The 17,258-nt window shown below is 37.8% G+C and overlaps 2 protein-coding genes across 2 annotated transcripts; both read right to left on the bottom strand.

Moving 5' to 3' along the window:
• Positions 1-753: 753 nt before the first annotated feature.
• On the bottom strand, positions 754-6,800 carry LOC307020969 (macrophage mannose receptor 1-like). Its single transcript, XM_079652661.1, has 6 exons — positions 6,489-6,800; positions 5,407-5,576; positions 2,501-2,720; positions 2,017-2,340; positions 1,818-1,915; positions 754-1,690 (listed from the first exon to the last, which is right to left on the bottom strand). Exons 1-6 carry the CDS (start codon positions 6,523-6,525, stop codon positions 1,577-1,579), a joined length of 963 nt encoding a protein of 320 aa, XP_079508787.1. The 5' UTR covers positions 6,526-6,800; the 3' UTR covers positions 754-1,576.
• A 2,859-nt stretch (positions 6,801-9,659) lies between these two features.
• On the bottom strand, positions 9,660-15,855 carry mrpl42 (mitochondrial ribosomal protein L42). Its single transcript, XM_079655792.1, has 5 exons — positions 15,698-15,855; positions 14,736-14,790; positions 14,396-14,480; positions 12,917-13,080; positions 9,660-9,783 (listed from the first exon to the last, which is right to left on the bottom strand). Exons 1-5 carry the CDS (start codon positions 15,774-15,776, stop codon positions 9,738-9,740), a joined length of 429 nt encoding a protein of 142 aa, XP_079511918.1. The 5' UTR covers positions 15,777-15,855; the 3' UTR covers positions 9,660-9,737.
• Positions 15,856-17,258: the final 1,403 nt, after the last annotated feature.

Raw genomic sequence — 17,258 nt, 5'->3', positions numbered from 1 at the left:
TCCGGTGGCTTCAGATGACGTCACTAAATATGATGTTCAAGATTGATTTCCACATTTTTTTGTGGTTTAATACAAAATGTTGCACACAGTATATGCTGTAAAATAGACCCTAGAGACATTTTAAACTGATATTGACTATTCTTGACATTTCTTTAATTTTCCCACATTTTATTTTTGGGGAAAATGTCACATTCACCAGAAGACATGGACTGACTTTAAACCCAATTTTTCAAATGTTTACTTTTAATTGAATTGAATGATGTCAACTTGTCAAAGAGGAAAAAAACTACAAAAAATTGCCCATATTTTAGGTGTTATTTCCCCAGAAAAAATATACTATTCCAGCTTTCCTTTAAATAGCATTAATCTTTATTTATTTATTTATATTTTTGCATGCTGTGTGGAAAACCATTTTATTCAAACATGCCAGTTTTTTAACGAAAGCATGTTTTTCTCTGGTTCAAACAAAACATATTTGTTTGACTCAATAAATACATACAAAATAAAGTATTTAGTTAAATGATATTATCTGCCTTCATATTATAGCAATCGTTTTTGCTATGCCCTTTGCTTATAAGATGATCTTTTTTAGATTTTATCCATAACTTTACCTTCGGAGCATGAGTCCGTTAATTGCTCATAATCAGGAATAGACCATTCTCTTTTATTGGAGCTACACCATCGTAGACAGTATTCAATATTAAGAACATTCAAAGAAATAAACTAAATAAATATATGAATGAAACACACAAATTGGAATCGGAGGATGAAACCCTCTTTATTATGTCACACATGCACAGCACACACATCTCTGCATTTAACCCAAACTGGTACTAGGGGCAGCTATTGGAGCAAATGGGGGGACACATTAAACAACCATGTGAGAAATAATAGAATAAAAATCATTTTCAACTTAATAACATATTTGAGATATTTTTTTTTTTTTTTTTTTTATATATAGTTTTTTTAATTCACTCACAAATTGCATTTTGCATGATAGGAGACCTTTAAATCATAATATTTAGAAAGATGGAAAAAGTATATATTAAAAAAAATCCCTGGAAGATGTTACAGTTATATAATTTTAGGGAAATTGTTTCAAGTTTTCATCCACATCAGGATGACAGCATATATTTAGTTATTTTCTATGAAATCATTTGAAGATATTCTGGAGTCAACTTGGTCTGATCCCAAAACATATTACATTAATGACCATATATGACGGAGTAAAGCATAAAATCCTCAGATTTTGAAAGCCTAATTTTGCATCCTTGAACATGGGAATAAGAAGCATAGGTACAATTGATTTTTATATAACTTATTTAACGATATTCCGAGACATAACAGTGAGAGAATACAAATGTTTTAAGATAAAATGTGGTATTATTACTTACAGGCAAAGCCGATGATGAACAAAAACAATCAAGAACTACAAGGAAAAGCATCAAATCTTCTATCAAAATAATTGTAAATAATTCATTAATCATCTCGTTGTTGCGGCTGTATTATTTTGCATGAGGACATTTAGGAAAGAAATACACTTTTCTCTGATGCAAGCCGACAAAGCAATTCAGCTTTAAAGCTCATCCCTCTTCTCCTCCTCCTCATGGAAGACTTGTCCATCCGCCTGCGTCTTCCAGCTCAGTTGGATGTTGTCATCCAAGCCCTTGTCCCTCATTTCCTTCTTCATCTTAAACATTCATAGAGAAATTGCATCATTATGAAATACATTTCCTGCTTCATTTGGTGGCAGGTATAGTCTGCTGTGAGAATCAATCGGCTTGTTGCATAAGTGTGGAAAACATGACCTTCCTTACCTTCACCAACAACTCATCCAGAAAAGCGCGGTCGTTCGGATCCACATCGGAGTTTGATTTCTGCAACCTCACTTTGATCACTTGCATTGAAACGGGTTCTAGAAACACAAACACAATTCATTAGTCACAACATCTATGGTTTGTTCTTTGTCAGCAGACTCTTATCACTTGCTGTGTTGAAGCTTTGAATTTGACTCACGTCTGTAGCAAATGAAATGTAGCTCCCACCCACAGCCCGCGTCCGCCCATTTTCCAGACTTGTCGAAATTTGCAGCCGCACAAGTCTTCATCGTGGTGTCAGGTTCATTATCTGCCCAGTGCCTAAAGGAGGAGTCACTTCTATCGGACCACTTCCAGGATTCTCTGGAAAGGCCAATCCAATAATTGGTCCCTACCTGATCCCTGATCTGCTGGTTCTCTGCCTCGTTTCTCACACTGGCCAGGTCTTTGTGGTTTGTTCTGCAGTAGCTCTGGGCCTCGTTCCATGGCATTGCCTGGGTGTAGATATATGTCACATTCAAACCTGAAAATGGACCACAGAGAAGTGCTGAGTCGAGGTATCACAACATACAGCCTGCCATCATGCTATTATACAAAATATGACATTGAAATCCCCTATTATATTTCACAAGCTTTTGATTTGATTTTAAAGACATACAATAATCTCAAGTTAATATTCTTACCACTGACATCAAAGCAGACTGCGCTTAAGAGTGTGCTACATTCAGATTCAGTCCAATATCCAGTAGCAGAACTAATCTTTGTGCATTGTTTCCATGAAGTATTCTGTGGTGCTCCAGACTCCCATCGTCTGAACTCCGTCTCCCCCGGTTTGTAGAAGCTTGTGTCTGACAGTGACCAGCTCCAGCTGTCCACGTCATCGTACAGCCCTATCCAGGCCAGCTGAAAGCAATATTCACTGTGTTGTAAATAATTACACCGTGATGTAGCTTTTAAAGTTGCTCAAGGAAATGTATGTTTAATTAAAGGTACATTTGTTTTGCCTTTATGAGTTCAGCCTTGGTAAAAGGTACGTTGATTTATATAGCACTTTTCAACACACAGTATTTCAAAGGGCTTTACAAAATGAAAAACATTAAGAGCATTAAGAGCATTAAGAAATAGTGCAACGGAAACACATAATAAAATGATATTTAAAAACAGTCCTTAAGAAGCAAAGACAATAAAACCAACATAACACAAGCTAATATAGAATAACACAGGTGCAAGGTGCATTTTTATTTTACCTGTCATTTATTTTCCTCTATGTATTTTTTTGTAGTGTTGTACAGCCAACTTAAAAGAGTGCTCCAAGGGCAGCTCGGGTAAACATATAAAGTGGAAGTGCGGGGTTGGAGCGGATGTACAGGACTGTCTCAGAAAATTAGAATATTGTGATAAAGTTCTTTATTTTCTGTAATGCAATTAAAAAAACAAAAATGTCATACATTCTGGATTCATTACAAATCAACTGAAATATTGCAAGCCTTTTATTATTTTAATATTGCTGATTATGGCATACAGCTTAAGAAAACTCAAAAATCCTATCTCAAAAAATTAGAATAGTTCCTCAGACCAAGTAAAAAAAAAAGATTTATAACAGCAAAACACAATCAAACATTTGAAAATGTCCATTAATGCACTCAGTACTTGGTTGGGAATCCTTTTGCACGGATTACTGCATCAATGCGGCGTGGCATGGAGGCAATCAGCCTGTGGCATTGCTGAGGTGTTATGGATGCCCAGGATGCTTCAATAGCGGCCTTTAGCTCATTAGCATTGTTGGGTCTGGTGTCTTTCAGCTTCTTCTTCACAATACCCCACATATTCTCTATGGGGTTCAGGTCAGGGGAATTTGCAGGCCAATCGAGGACAGTAATGCCATGGTCAGTACACCAGTTACTGGTGGTTTTGGCACTGTGGGCAGGTGCCAGATCATGCTGGAAAATGAATTCCTCATCTCCATAGAGCTTTTCAGCAGACGGAAGCATGTAGTGCTCTAAAATCTCTTGGTACACAGCTGCATTTACTCTGGGCTTGATGAAACACAGTGGACCAACACCAGCAGCTGACATGGCTTCCCAAACCATCGCTGACTGTGGGAACTTCACACTGGATTTCAAGCAACTTGGATTTTGCTCCTCTCCAGCCTTTCTTCAGACTCTGGCGCCTTGACTTCCAAATGAAATACAAAACTTGCTTTCGTCTGAAAAGAGGACTTTGGACCACTGTGCAACTGTCCAGTGCTTCTTTTCCTTAGCCCAAGTCAGACGCCTCTTCCGTTGTCTTGAGTTCAGAAGTGGCTTGACCATGGGAATACGGCTATTGTAGCCCATTTCCCGGACACGTCTGTGAACAGTGACTTTTGATACCTGGACTCCAGCTTCAGTCCACTGTCTTTGAAGCTCCCCCAAATTCTGGAAGCGACTCTTCTTCAAAATGCTGTTAAGGCTGCGGTCATCTCTCTTGGTTGTGCAGCGTTTCCTGCCACATTTCCCCCTTCCAACAGACTTTTTGTGGATGTGCTTTGAAACTGCACTCTGTGAACAGCTTGCTCTTTGAGAAATGTCTTTTTGTGTCTTACCCTCCTGATGGAGGGTGTCAATGACGGTCCTCTGGACAGCAGTCAGATCAGCAGTCTTCCCCATACTTGTGATTTAGTTTACTGAACCAAGCTGAGTGTTTTTCAAGGCTCAGGAAACCCTTGCAGGTGTTTCGAGTTAATTAGACGATTCAAGTGATTCGTTGAACACCCTACTAGTATACTTTTTCATGATATTCTAATATTTAGAGATAGGATATTTGAGTTTTCTTAAGCTGTATGCCATAATCAGCAATATTAAAATAATAAAAGGCTTGCAATATTTCAGTTGATTTGTAATGAATCCAGAATGTATGACATTTTTGTTTTTTTAATTGCATTACAGAAAATAAAGAACTTTATCACAATATTCTAATTTTCTGAGACAGTCCTGTATAGCTGTGGAGTCACACTGTTTCTTTACCGTTTAGTGCCGTTATAGTTTAGAGAAACCTGTGAATTGTAACTTTGTTGAAACATGGATTAAAAAAGTGGATTTTATTTTTCCCAACAAAACGGACTTCAGTTTATTTTTAAACTGCAAACGGCACCGGACACACGCGTAGGCCATGACACAACAGCTAAACAAACATTTCGGCATCTACAGAAGGTATAAAGAAAGGTCTTCATGCCTTGTAAGGCATTTAGCAGTGATGAAGGATCGTCACTAGTCCTTGTTCTGTGTAAAAGTATATAAAATAATTTATTTAAAGGACATGTGAGGCTCTAGCTGTCTGTGGATATTTCCAGGCCTACTGTCTTTCTAATTCAACATTCCCTCGTTTTGTAACAGTCCTTCCACTGCAGCTCAAATGTTCATGGTTCAAGCCTTGTATTTGTCCTACATAGCTACAACGTAGTTATGTCGATAAAATCTTAGGTCACACTGTCTTGTGGATCACAACGGGGGTATAATAAAATCACTACTTTTAAGAGGTCGATTATATCATTTTCAGACCTGTCATCAGCATTAGTCAAGCTAGCTTTAAAATGAAAGCGTGAACTCACCACGTCAACATACCCTCCCATGCTGTTCAGGAGAGTCACAACCTCCATGCTGTCTACTGTGGCCAGGTCTGTGTATTTCTCTCGGCAGTATCTCTGTGCTTCATCAAAGGTCACTTTTTCATAAAAAAAATGGTACTGACGTCCAGCATGTGATGAGACAGCGCTCAGCCCTGTGGAGACACAGACATTCATCTAGGGCAGGGGTGTCCAAACTAGCCCGGGGGCCAAATGCGGCCCACGGGCCATTTTGAATCAGCCTTCAGCAAATTCAAAAGTATAATGAAATATGGCCCACAAATGAAACTTGTGCTTTTCTTATATTGTACTTCTTAAATATATATGTAACAATATATTAAACAATAGTATTCATGTGTTAATATTATTATAACCACTCTGAGGTTTCTGTTTTGAGGAATGAGATGCCAACTATATAAATGAAACCCTATAGAGGTTTTTTTATAAGAGCATATTCATGTATCAAGCCTAATTTACCTATATTTTGCTAACTTATGACTTAATTTACGAGACAATATACCTCACCTAAGTGGCCCAGCTCTTCAAATATTTCTCTGTATGTGGCCCTCGGTGAAAATAATTTGGACACCCATGATCTAGGGTTTAACTTGACTTTTCAAAATCCCATAATTACACGGAAAAAACTTAAACGTTGACTTTAATTAAATTTGTAACATATTTAACATAACTGTATTGGGTTAGTTGAAAGCAATAATATTAAGTTGAAATAAGTAATACTTGGTTCAACTTAATATTATCGCTTTCAAGTAACCTAATACAGTTATGTGTAATCTGTTGACATAATACATCGTCAATGTTAAATTTTTCAGGGTGGCTGCGTAATTATCATGATAAATTTGGACTTCTCCTTCTCACAATTCACAGGGAAATATTTAGCATTCAGCTGCACTTATTTTAGACGATTACCTTTAAAACATGATAACAGATGTAAAGTCTGCAAAACAATCATTTGTCAAATAGAATCAGAAATATAATCTCAACCCCTCAGGTTGACATGAAATAATCAATAACAAAATTAAATATATCCAAATCCATAAAACACTTGCCTGCAGCTGCCATGATCAACAGCAGAGCGGCGTCCATCGTTGTTTGCTCTCTGATTGCGAGTGTTGTTACCGCTGACAGTGTTTAATATATAGTTTACAGTTAGCCAGAGTCGTCTGAGTTTATGCAAATAGGTCAGTTGCAACGGTTGTTTGCATAGTGTTCGAACAATTATGCAAAATGGGAAACGTTAATTGTTGTCACGTAGCTACAGTATATGCCTAAAACAGTCCTGAAGATAATCATACATCCTGTCATGTACAGCTACAGTTGGGATACCTTTGTTATCATGTGCTACTCTGATATTGGAAGAGTAGATTCAGTATTTTCCCAATACAAAGGCAAATAATAAGCTGAAAATACACATTTGGAAATGTTTATTCCGTTTAAAATCGACATTGTAGCGACCAGAAGGGGAAGAAGTACTCAGATTTTGTTTTTGATTAAAAGTAGAAGTACTCGGATCTTGTACTTGAGTAAAAGTAGAAGTACTCAGGTCTTGTACTTGAGTAAAAGTAGAAGTACTCAGATCTTGTACTTGAGTAAAAGTAGAAGTACTCAGGTCTTGTACTTGAGTAAAAGTAGAAGTACTCAGATCTTGTACTTGAGTAAAAGTAGAAGTACTCAGGTATTGTACTTGAGTAAAAGTAGAAGTACTCAGATCTTGTACTTGAGTAAAAGTAGAAGTACTCAGATCTTGTACTTGAGTAAAAGTAGAAGTACCAGAGTGTAGGAATACTCTGTTTCAGTAAAAGTCCTGCATTCAAAATGTTCCTCAAGTTAAACTAGAAAAGTATTATCATCAAAATACAGTATAGTGAAAGTAGTGACAGTAAAAGTAGTCATTGTGCAGATTGGTCCATTTCAGAATAATATATATGATATGTTTTATAATGATTGATCATGAAAGTGTTCTCAAAGCTGGTAAAGGTGCAGCTAGTTTGAATGACTTTGTATACTGCAGGGTAGCTGGTGGATTTACTCCAGGTGGAACTAAAGTCTGATTTAACACTTGATTATATTTCACATCATTCATCCAGATCTGTAAAGTAACTAAAGGTATTAAATACATGGAGTGGAGGAGAAGTACACCATGTATCTATGAATTGTAGTGTAGAAGTACAAAGTAGCAAACCACTTAAATGCTCAATTAAAGTACAAGTATCTCAAAATTGAACTTCAGTACAGTACTTTAGTAAATGCACTTAGTTACTTTACACCACTGGTAGCAACAAGCAGTCGCCACAATAATATATATTTTACATCAAAGTGGGATAGGTAATTTATTTAAGGAAGTCTGAAGGAAGAGGCAGATTCTTTCCAGTTGTGTATTTTCAAATTCTAGCGCACTCGAGCTGGTTTCTCCAAAATTACCTACCCCACCTTTAATGAAGCTTCATACAATGTTTTCTTGTCTGCATATCTGAAAAGGTTTGACATGATGAAATATACACTACAACAGAAGTGAAATTACCACAAATTAAACCCTTAAAGTATCTTTTTTTTGCCTAAAAAAACAGTTAAATGTTATATTTATAGTAATTCTTCATGTGGACGGGAGTCTATAGTCAAGCTGATGCTGATAATAAGCAGGTAGTGTGTTAGCGAGCCAACATTTGCTATTTAGCACTAAACTCATTTTTGACAATCTTGTTCAGAAATACAAATATTGGACAAAAGATCAAAATGGTTGCAGTTCATTTACCGGTGACTACGAATGTTTAGATCAAGTTTCAAATGCAATAGTTTGTCACGATATTTCAATAATGAACTGATCATCAAGGAGGCGCTAGAGGAAAAGTCAGACGATCAGTAATTAAAAAAAAAAAATGCATCCTCTAGGGATCTCTTAAATGTCAAGACAATTGCTTTCATCGTTCACGATAAGTCAATCCGAACCACCGATGTAAACCCAATGGTGGCACTGCAGTAAAAGTCAGTAGGGTTCATCCTCCTGGGATCACGAATGTCTGTACCAAATTTCAATCCAATGCGTCGAATAGTTGTTGAGATATTTCAGTCTGGAGCAAAGTGGTGGACCAAAAGACAGACTCACTTTTCCGTCTATAGAGCCATGTCTTTGGCATGTTTTAATAAAAGTAAAGTTGCTTTATTTTCCTTTATATTTGTTTGAATACGAGTATAGTTTTATAAATGATGGTATGTGGATGAGCAGATGGCTGTCATACAAAAACTCAAAATCTTGCCATGCGTTTTTGTATAATTATATCTTGTAAAATAATGTTTTTGCATAAAAGCAGCACAACAATAGAACAAGCCTGAGGCGAAACCTGGCACAACACATCTGTTGTCTTTCGACGAGATCAACTAACAACACAGGGTTTGGAGGTGACTGAGGATGATGAGGATTAGGATCAAATAAGGCAGATTCGAGTCACCTAAAACTTAACAATCGACCCAAAACTCATTCGAATCAGCCAACACAGATACCTCATTCACACCAACGCAACTCTGGTTCAAGGTCCGTGCTACAGCTTTTCAGGTTCAGAACCGGTTCTTCGGTTTAGCTCCCGCTCTTTCCACACCGCCCAGAGCCCGACTGGTGCTGCGTCATTGCGTCATCGTTTGCGTCATGACGTAACCGTTTGCGTGCCTGCTTCATAAAGCCACACCGCGCGGAAACCCCTCACAGCTGACAACGAGGACAACAACAATGGCCGATTGTCTCCCAGCTTCCTCTGTACCTCTTCAGAAGACCAGATTCCCAGTAGGTAGCTGGTCTCTTCAGTGGACCACTGCTGCTTGTTAAGTTTCTCCATCGTTGTGTACAAACTGGATAAAACGCAGGCTTTTTGTTGTTGTTCAGGAGTTGATCCCGCCCCTGCCCCCGCCTCGACGTAAGCGTGATGTTGCTCTGGCCGGACAATTTTTTGGTGCTCGAAATGAACCGGTTCCGGAGCCAAGAGGCTGCTCCGCTGCGGTGTGAACAGGAAAACCCGGTGCTTTTCAAGCTCTCAGCTCCGAACCGGCCCTGAAGCACCGTTGGTGTGAACGAGGTAAGAGAGTATAAATATGGCCACTTTCTGGTTAAAACTGCAATTCTTTAGCTTTTGTCTGAATATGCTTATTAATGCAATTTATGCCAATTGTGCAAATTGCCCAACACATGCAAGTAAGCATCCGGCACTGACTCCAGAACATGACAACATGTGTAATATTTAACAGTTTATTATACATCATTGTGACAACACAGACAACATTATTTGCAATTCTGAAACTCTGGCCTTCAACTATCTGTCCTTTGGGGGATCCTTCTTCCTGCGTCTCTGGTGGTACCTGTGAACAATGACACAGAAGGAAATTAATGAAAATCTATGATATATTTTCTTTCAGCACATTTTGCGTCACAATTAAAAAAAAAAAAAGGACTAGAAGAAGCCAATTAGTTATCCACACTAAGGCAGGGTCTGTTTGCCAGCTCATAGAGTCCTATATTGTTAACCTGAAAATGTCAAGTACCCCAAAGCCTTATTTTAGAAATGTATAGTTCGGGTCCCAGGCACATGGAAACTGCCGGATGCTAACTTGCACATGTTGGGCAATTTGAAAATGTACTGCAATTAGAATATGCTGACAATAGCTAGAAAATGGTTTGGTCGATCTGGACAATTTTGGAGTGGTTTTGGGTGTTATTGAATCAAGTTCTGACAAGTTCAGGACAGAAGTGGCCATATCTGTACTCTCTGTGAGCGGATTTTTATGCATTTTGTGTCGATTTTAAAGTTTTAGGGGACTCAAACGGCCTTTTTTGTTTTTTAAATCCTAATCCTCATCATCCTCAGTCACCTCCAAACCCAGTGTTAGTCGATCTCATCCAAAGAGAACAGATGTGTTGTGCCAGGTTTCGCCTCAGGCTTGTTCTATTGTTGAGCTGCTTTATGCAAACTCATAATGATTTGACTAGATCAGTGTCCGCGGACCACTGGACCGTGAGTATATTGGTAAAATTTCACATTTGAAATAAATAAATACATTTAAATGTTACGCCTGAATATCTCCGCTATGGAGCGAGCTTAACTTTCACATTGATATAGCCCAGCGCAACACCTTCGTCACACATGTTGCCACTTGTTTGAACCATTTCCAGCCGATTTGTAATCTGTTCTAAAAAACGATGTGTTTTTTATTTTTATTTCAAGAAGCGTATATACACAACAAACAATGGATGTCTTTTATGAACATTTATCCATGCTGAAAGTAGATTTAGGAGTGAGATAGGGATTATATATTATAGCGGGGAACGTGTGTCTGTGGTGTAACGAGAAGGGGCGCTCGTTTTATTCGGCTGAAGCAGTTCAGAGTCACATGACCGACAAAAGCCACTGTAAGCTCTTCACGGAAGGAGACAACGCTCTGGAGTTCGCAGACTTCTATGACTTCAGGTAATAAATAACCTCATTTTATAAGCATTAGTTTGAAAACAGACATAAGATGATACAAAAAATAAAACAGACTTAATTCACAAGACTTGATTTTAAGCTGATTTGAAATGGTTGTTTTTGAGTGAAATGTACGTTACTGTTGTATGCTAAAGATATATTTATCTAAATATCTAAATGTTCATCTGATTCACACTTTGTTTACTCTTTTATGGCAACAGGAGCAGCTAGCCAGACAGGAAAGAGGGAGAGGACGCAGGGAAGGACAAAGAGCGACCACAGTTTTACTGTATTTTGTTTCGAAAATCCACAGCGGAGGTTTGTGTCGTACTGCATGTGGTGTGTTTTGCATTTCTCCCAGTACGCCAACGACCTGTGAGTCTGTTGGACGTTATAAATGTAGTCTACATTTCGTAAGCGGTGTAAAACCTGAGAGCATTTTAAATCACATTTGAACGAAAGGCTTATATAATCTGTAGTTGTATTTGTATTGTTGATTTAATGTGTGAACGAGGCGATGTAGAGAGGTCACGTTAAGCTGTTGTTATTAGGCTGTACTTTGTTATGTACTGTTGGAGGGGTGAGCAGGCCTATTGTTTTGGGATATTGTCATGTCCGTAGTAGGTGGTGAACTTGATCCACTACAATTTGCGTATCAGGCAGGGAGAGGCGTAGAGCATGCAAAGCTTTTTATACTGCACACCCTCCACAAACAACTTGAAAAGCCACCAGCCCATGCACGGCTTTTGTTTGCTGACTTTTCTTCAGTATTTAACACAATGCAGCCTTCTCTCCTGGTAGAGAGCCTATTACGTCATTTTAAGCTGCCCGATCAACTTGTTTTATGGATTTTAAACTTTCTAACTAATGGAGAGCAGAAGGTGTCTGTCAATGGACGCCTCTCGGACTCTGTCATCACTCCCACGGGCTCGCCTCAAGGATGCGTTCTTTCGCCCCTACTTTTTTATAATGTACTGATAAATGCAGGAGCATGCAAGACAACAGCTACCTGGTTAAGTTCTCTGATGATACCGCCCTCTTGTCCCTCCTTAGCGGCTCAGAATCAGGAGTGTGCTCTCACTGATTTTATTTCCTGGTGTGATGACAGTTTTCTGGATTTAAATTTCTCTAAAACCCAGGCATTGATCATTGATTTTAGACGTCACAAGGATGTTCCTAAGGAGTGCAATTTCGATGACCACCTCAAATTTGATGTGAATACTGAGTGTATTGTGAAGCGCCTTCTTCGCAACCTGAACTCTTTCTCTTTCAGGCCTTTCATTCTGTCGTTTTTACCAAGCATTCATTGAGAGCCTTATTTGTTTTTCTTTTATCTGCTGGTTCCATAGCCTTACACTGAGAGACAGGAACAGCATTGTTAAAACCTGCTCTAAGGTCAGAGACTTAAATTCCTTCTGTAACCAACAGATCCTGGAAAGCAGAGCCTTTCCTCTCCACGTCATGCTCTTGCACAGGAATTTCGTCTGTTGCCATCAGGGCGTAGATATGCTCTACCTGCTCTTAAGACTAATCGATTTTTTTAATCATTCATCCCTTCTGCACTCAAACTTATAAATTCTTGAAAGGCTTTTAAGTTGATTATTTATTATTGTGATGCTATGAACTATTTATCCTGTAAATTGGAATGATCCACATCTGTGCTCCCGGGTGTTTGTGTGTTTTCTTCCTGTATGTTCCTGCCTGTGTACATGACATAAGCTGCTGCTCATAATCAGTTGTTGATTGATTAGATATATTTGATGAATACACTTGGCAAGATTTTGAATCTTTGTAACTGTGTCAGAATTGGATTCAACATTGTCAATAACCCCCAAAACCACTAAATAATTGCCATCTTTTTGGTATAGTCTCCTAGTTAATGAAACTAAGCCAGTTGTGCAAGTTAGCATCCAGCAGTTTCTATGTGCTGGGGATCCGTACTAAAAACTTTCTAACATTTTAATTTGGGGTACCCAACATTGCTGGCAAGTAGACTATAAGTAAAAATGAAAAGTAATTGATGTACTTACTGTCCGACTGGGTACCACCGGTGTTTGGTGGTGAAAAACATCTTGCTCAGCTCCTCTATGGTCGGCCCCTTGTTGTCCCTCAGCACCTCCTTGCTGAGGTGGGCCTTTAAAATCTGGTCATGTGACTCAATCGAGTTGTTCAGGGGGTCCGGTCGCTCGATAGGCTGCGGGAAAAAAGTAATTATCAACAAAGTTCCCTCTACCTAATTTAGTTGGTGTCACGTGACTTGAATTTTGAATTGAGCCGTCCCTTATAGATACTATCACTTTACGTATTAGTGATGGGAAGCGGGGGGGGGGGTTGAACCGCTTCAACACGTGTATTTCGGTGTATTCACGGCATTCATTTAGTTATTCTAAAGTATTGTTGTTTTATAGTTATTTGTTAATGTAACCCAGTTTGTGTTCTTTGAAATTGAAAAGGATATCGCATTGTGTTTGTTTCTTTCGTTGCAGTTGTATATGTCTTAAGTGTAATTTGCTTGCTATTTTGTATGGACATGCTTTTATTTTGAAGGAGAGGTAGCGCTGTGGACAGGAAGTTGTTGTTGCTATGGAAACAACGTGACTGAGATTCACAGAGAAAAAGAAATATCTACATCTAAAGACAGAGAAAGTAAATGATAAAGTTTATGGTTAAGTGTTAGCACCCCCCGAAGAGACACAAGCTCTTACGTTGATATTGGAGATTTCAATAAATTCAATTTGAAAAAAAAACGGGGAAAAAACAAAAAAAACGAATAACGAAATTGAATGCCGAATAGTACTCCAACGAACGAATATTCGGGTACGACCCTAGCCGGCAGTACACTTTCCGTCACAGGAACACGCTTTGCTGGCGGCGAAAATAATCTCCTAAGACTATGTAATAATAATAATAATAATAATAATAATAATAATAATAATAATAAGACTCCTTTGCCCCTCCAACAGAGGGATGTCCGTGTCGTCTTTTCAAGCGACAAAAACTCTCGATCTTCTCTTGAATTATTTATTTTTTCCTTCAAATGACAGCAAGACCCCCCCCTGGCGGAAACGCTGATGACAATAAAAAGCCTTTGAATCTAAAACCACTTTTTCTACAAGTGTCTTCTCGGACAGCAAATGAGCAGCAAAGGTGAGACAGTTTGACACATTAAGGCTAGGGCTGCTCAATTAAATCGTATTTTAAATCGCAATTACAATTTTGGCTTGCAACGATAAGGAAAACAACATAATCGAAATAAAACGATTATTTATTTTTATTTTAAAATTAAAAAAAATTAAAGAATTCGTTTTTTCAGTTGAATTATACTTAAAGTTCAGGGTAATCAACTGTTAAAAACATACTGTCCACTAACCCTTTTTTCAATAAATGGATGTTTTCAAAGTAAATTCGTTTTTAATAATCGTGATATCAATTATTGACCCAAATAATCGAGATTATGATTTTTGCCATAATCGAGCAGCCCTAATTGAGGCTATGGATCCCTCTCTTACCTGGGTGAGCTCATAGGGAACGTCAACAGTGGGATGGTAGCACACGATGGTTTTCCCATCTGAGGTCACACCAATATCCACATTGCTAAATCAAAGAAAACGAGAGGTTAATATCGTGATCACAATATCACAAGTACATTTATGAAGTATCTTTATTAAAGAACATTTTAATGTGCTTTCTTCATTTATTTGGTTTAACTGAATACTTTGCTGATGATAAAACCAACAGACAAAGTATACATCCTTCACAGTTCATACATTACAGTACGAGACAAGGAGCGTATCTAAAAGGTGCACTTTTAACACATATTTTTAAATAAGTAATTCAATACGTTCTTACTGGTTATCATCAAGTGAAGGACCACTGGACTTCTGTCGCATTGGCACCAAACATGCTGCAACAGAAAACAAAACAGGTGAGACACACATATATACAGTGGTTTAAAGTAACGAAGTACATTTACTCGTTACCGTACTTAAGTAAAATTTTGAGGTACTTTTACTTAACAGACTTTACCAGCTTTGAGAACACTTTAATGATCAAAATCATTATAAAACATATCATATATATTATTCTGAAATGGACCAATCTGCACAATGACTACTTTTACTGTCGCTACTTTAACTATATTTTAATGATAATACTTTTCTACTTTTACTTGAGGAACATTTTGAATGCAGGACTTTTACTGTAACAGAGTATTCCTACACTCTGGTACTTCTACATTTACTTAAGTACAAGACCTGAGTACTTCATCCCTCTCTGCATAATATCTATAATGCACTAGTTAACAGGACACATTTAGCTAGAAAGTAAACATCACATTTAAAACGCTTTAATCCCTGCACTATGCACACTATAGTCTTTGATGTCAGGGTTTGACGTCCTTGCAAGACACATACTTACAGGTCAAGACAGGTTAAGATATACTTTATTGAACCCAAATTAGAACCACATTTTGTGACAACAGTGTGTTAAAACAAGGCATTGCACATAGTTCTGAAAATAAAAAGAGTCGAAAATAAACAAACATAACATATAAACATCTCACATTCATGCCAGAGCAAGCATGCATTAAGGAATACTATTATTCACAGTTATTAAGTATATTTTATACATTTGAACAGGTAAAACACAGTTAGCCAAATGCTAGTGTTTACCTTCTGAACACAGTCTCAAGGTTAGCCTCTGTTAGCATTGCTCGCTACACCATTGAGCTAACGGTTATAAACGGTTACAAAAACACCACCTTTAACTTCAGTACTTTCATAAATTGTTAAATGGATAAAAAAAGAACTTACTTTGTACATGTCTTAATGTGGTGCCGTTAGAAAGTCGAGTTAAGAGACTGTGTAGTTTGCATAAATGACCCGACGCCATGCTCAGTTATCAACGGCTGTGCATCACTGAAATAGTTCCGGCTTAGACTCAGTAACTTTGGTTCCACTTGTCAAACGAAGTGAGGAAGCAGTCATTAAAAATCCATTACAATTGTATACTGTATATACGTGCACTTTAAATGTACTACAAGGACATGTTATTGATATTAATTGTAGTATAAATGTACTTGTATAATTGTACATCTGAATTTTCATTTGAATATGCTCTAAAAATAAAACAGTTGAAATAACAAATAAACAGCAATGTTCAGATCAATTACTTATTTATTGTTTAAATAAAGGTGAATGTATTATTGTGCTAAGAACACTCTATAAGCATAATATGTTAGATCTGTTGATAATAGCTGTCTTTTCAAACTGAAATGGTCTCAACGTCCTCTACAAGTGGACATACTGTTTAAAAATTAAATTAAATAAAAAAAGTAGGAATAGGTAAGAAATACAAAATAAAGAGAATTAGAAGACGCATTTTTTCGTCGGTTCCCAGGAGGATATGTAAAAGTCCAGCCTTTTTACCCAATCCTATCATTTGAACATTATTTTTTTGACACCTGCTTACTATGCTATATGCTTGAACAAACTATTTATTTTCGTGTATCCTATTTTAAAATCCATTTAACAAATATAAAATCCTAGTTTTATCTTATGTTGGAGGGTCTTCAGGATTCATTTTAGGCAAAGGTGGTTTCTGATTTGTAACATATTATAATTCCCTCTCCAAAGGTCCATCTTATATATTTTAAATAGTACGCTTTTCCATGACATCTTCCATTTTCACAGTGAGATTCAAACACTAAAGTGGAGGAAGAATAAGAGATTTCCAAAAATCCAGCATATTGTTGATTATGAAACTGACTCAAACATGTCACTGTCAGGGAATCATTTCGCCCTACACGTTTACCTTTCGCCCTCTGACGCTGCTGACCAACCTTGAGCAGCCCCTATCTCCCTTAAGGAGGGGCTGCCCTACCAGTTTGTGACCGGGGCAACCTTCTGTCAGACAGTTATTGTTGCGGGACACCCGGAACACATCCTTCTCGGGGTGTAGATGACCCCGAGCCATAAGCGACAACCAATGTGATTCAGTGTCCTCAGCTGTTTAGTCTATCTATTGAAGGATGTTGATTATTACACTCTGGACTAGTTAAAACCTGGAGCTACAGGAGGGGTCTTCAGGATTGATTGTGGCATCTCTGTGGTCAACTCGTGGCCCGTGACATGTCTTGTGAATTCTCCGGCCGAAGCTCCAAATAAACCGTCAGTGTTTGCCATCAAAGCTCCAGCTCTCCATCGTGTCTCTCTTTGAGTCCTGACTCCAATTGCTTCAGAAGTTTCCCCCACAGTCACCACTTAGAAAAGCTCTCTCCACTTAATTAATTTGATCGATATATCAACGTATTATCCATTGAAGACATAATTAACATAAAGCCTGTTCATCATCTGTAACTCTGCAGACAACAAG

This window comes from Notothenia rossii, assembly GCF_949606895.1.
Source record: "Notothenia rossii genome assembly, chromosome: 10".
Lineage (NCBI taxonomy): Eukaryota > Metazoa > Chordata > Actinopteri > Perciformes > Nototheniidae > Notothenia > Notothenia rossii.
The sequence above is the reverse complement of the archived record's forward strand: the minus strand, read 5'-3'. Positions and strand labels throughout refer to the sequence as shown.

Bases quoted from the DNA above. Each gene is read 5' to 3' on its own strand.
- LOC307020969 (XM_079652661.1), bottom strand. From the start codon at position 6,525: ATGGACGCCGCTCTGCTGTTGATCATGGCAGCTGCAG. The intron at 5,577-6,488 runs GCAAGTGTTTTA...GTGTCTCCACAG, and splicing joins GTTGATCATGGCAGCTGCAG to GGCTGAGCGCTGTCTCATCA. The intron at 2,721-5,406 runs GTGAGTTCACGC...TATTGCTTTCAG, and splicing joins TGGGAGGGTATGTTGACGTG to CTGGCCTGGATAGGGCTGTA.
- mrpl42 (XM_079655792.1), bottom strand. From the start codon at position 15,776: ATGGCGTCGGGTCATTTATGCAAACTACACAGTCTCTTAACTCGACTT. The intron at 14,791-15,697 runs GTAAGTTCTTTT...TTTCTGTTGCAG, and splicing joins CACATTAAGACATGTACAAA to CATGTTTGGTGCCAATGCGA. The intron at 14,481-14,735 runs GTAAGAACGTAT...TCTTTGATTTAG, and splicing joins CCTTCACTTGATGATAACCA to CAATGTGGATATTGGTGTGA.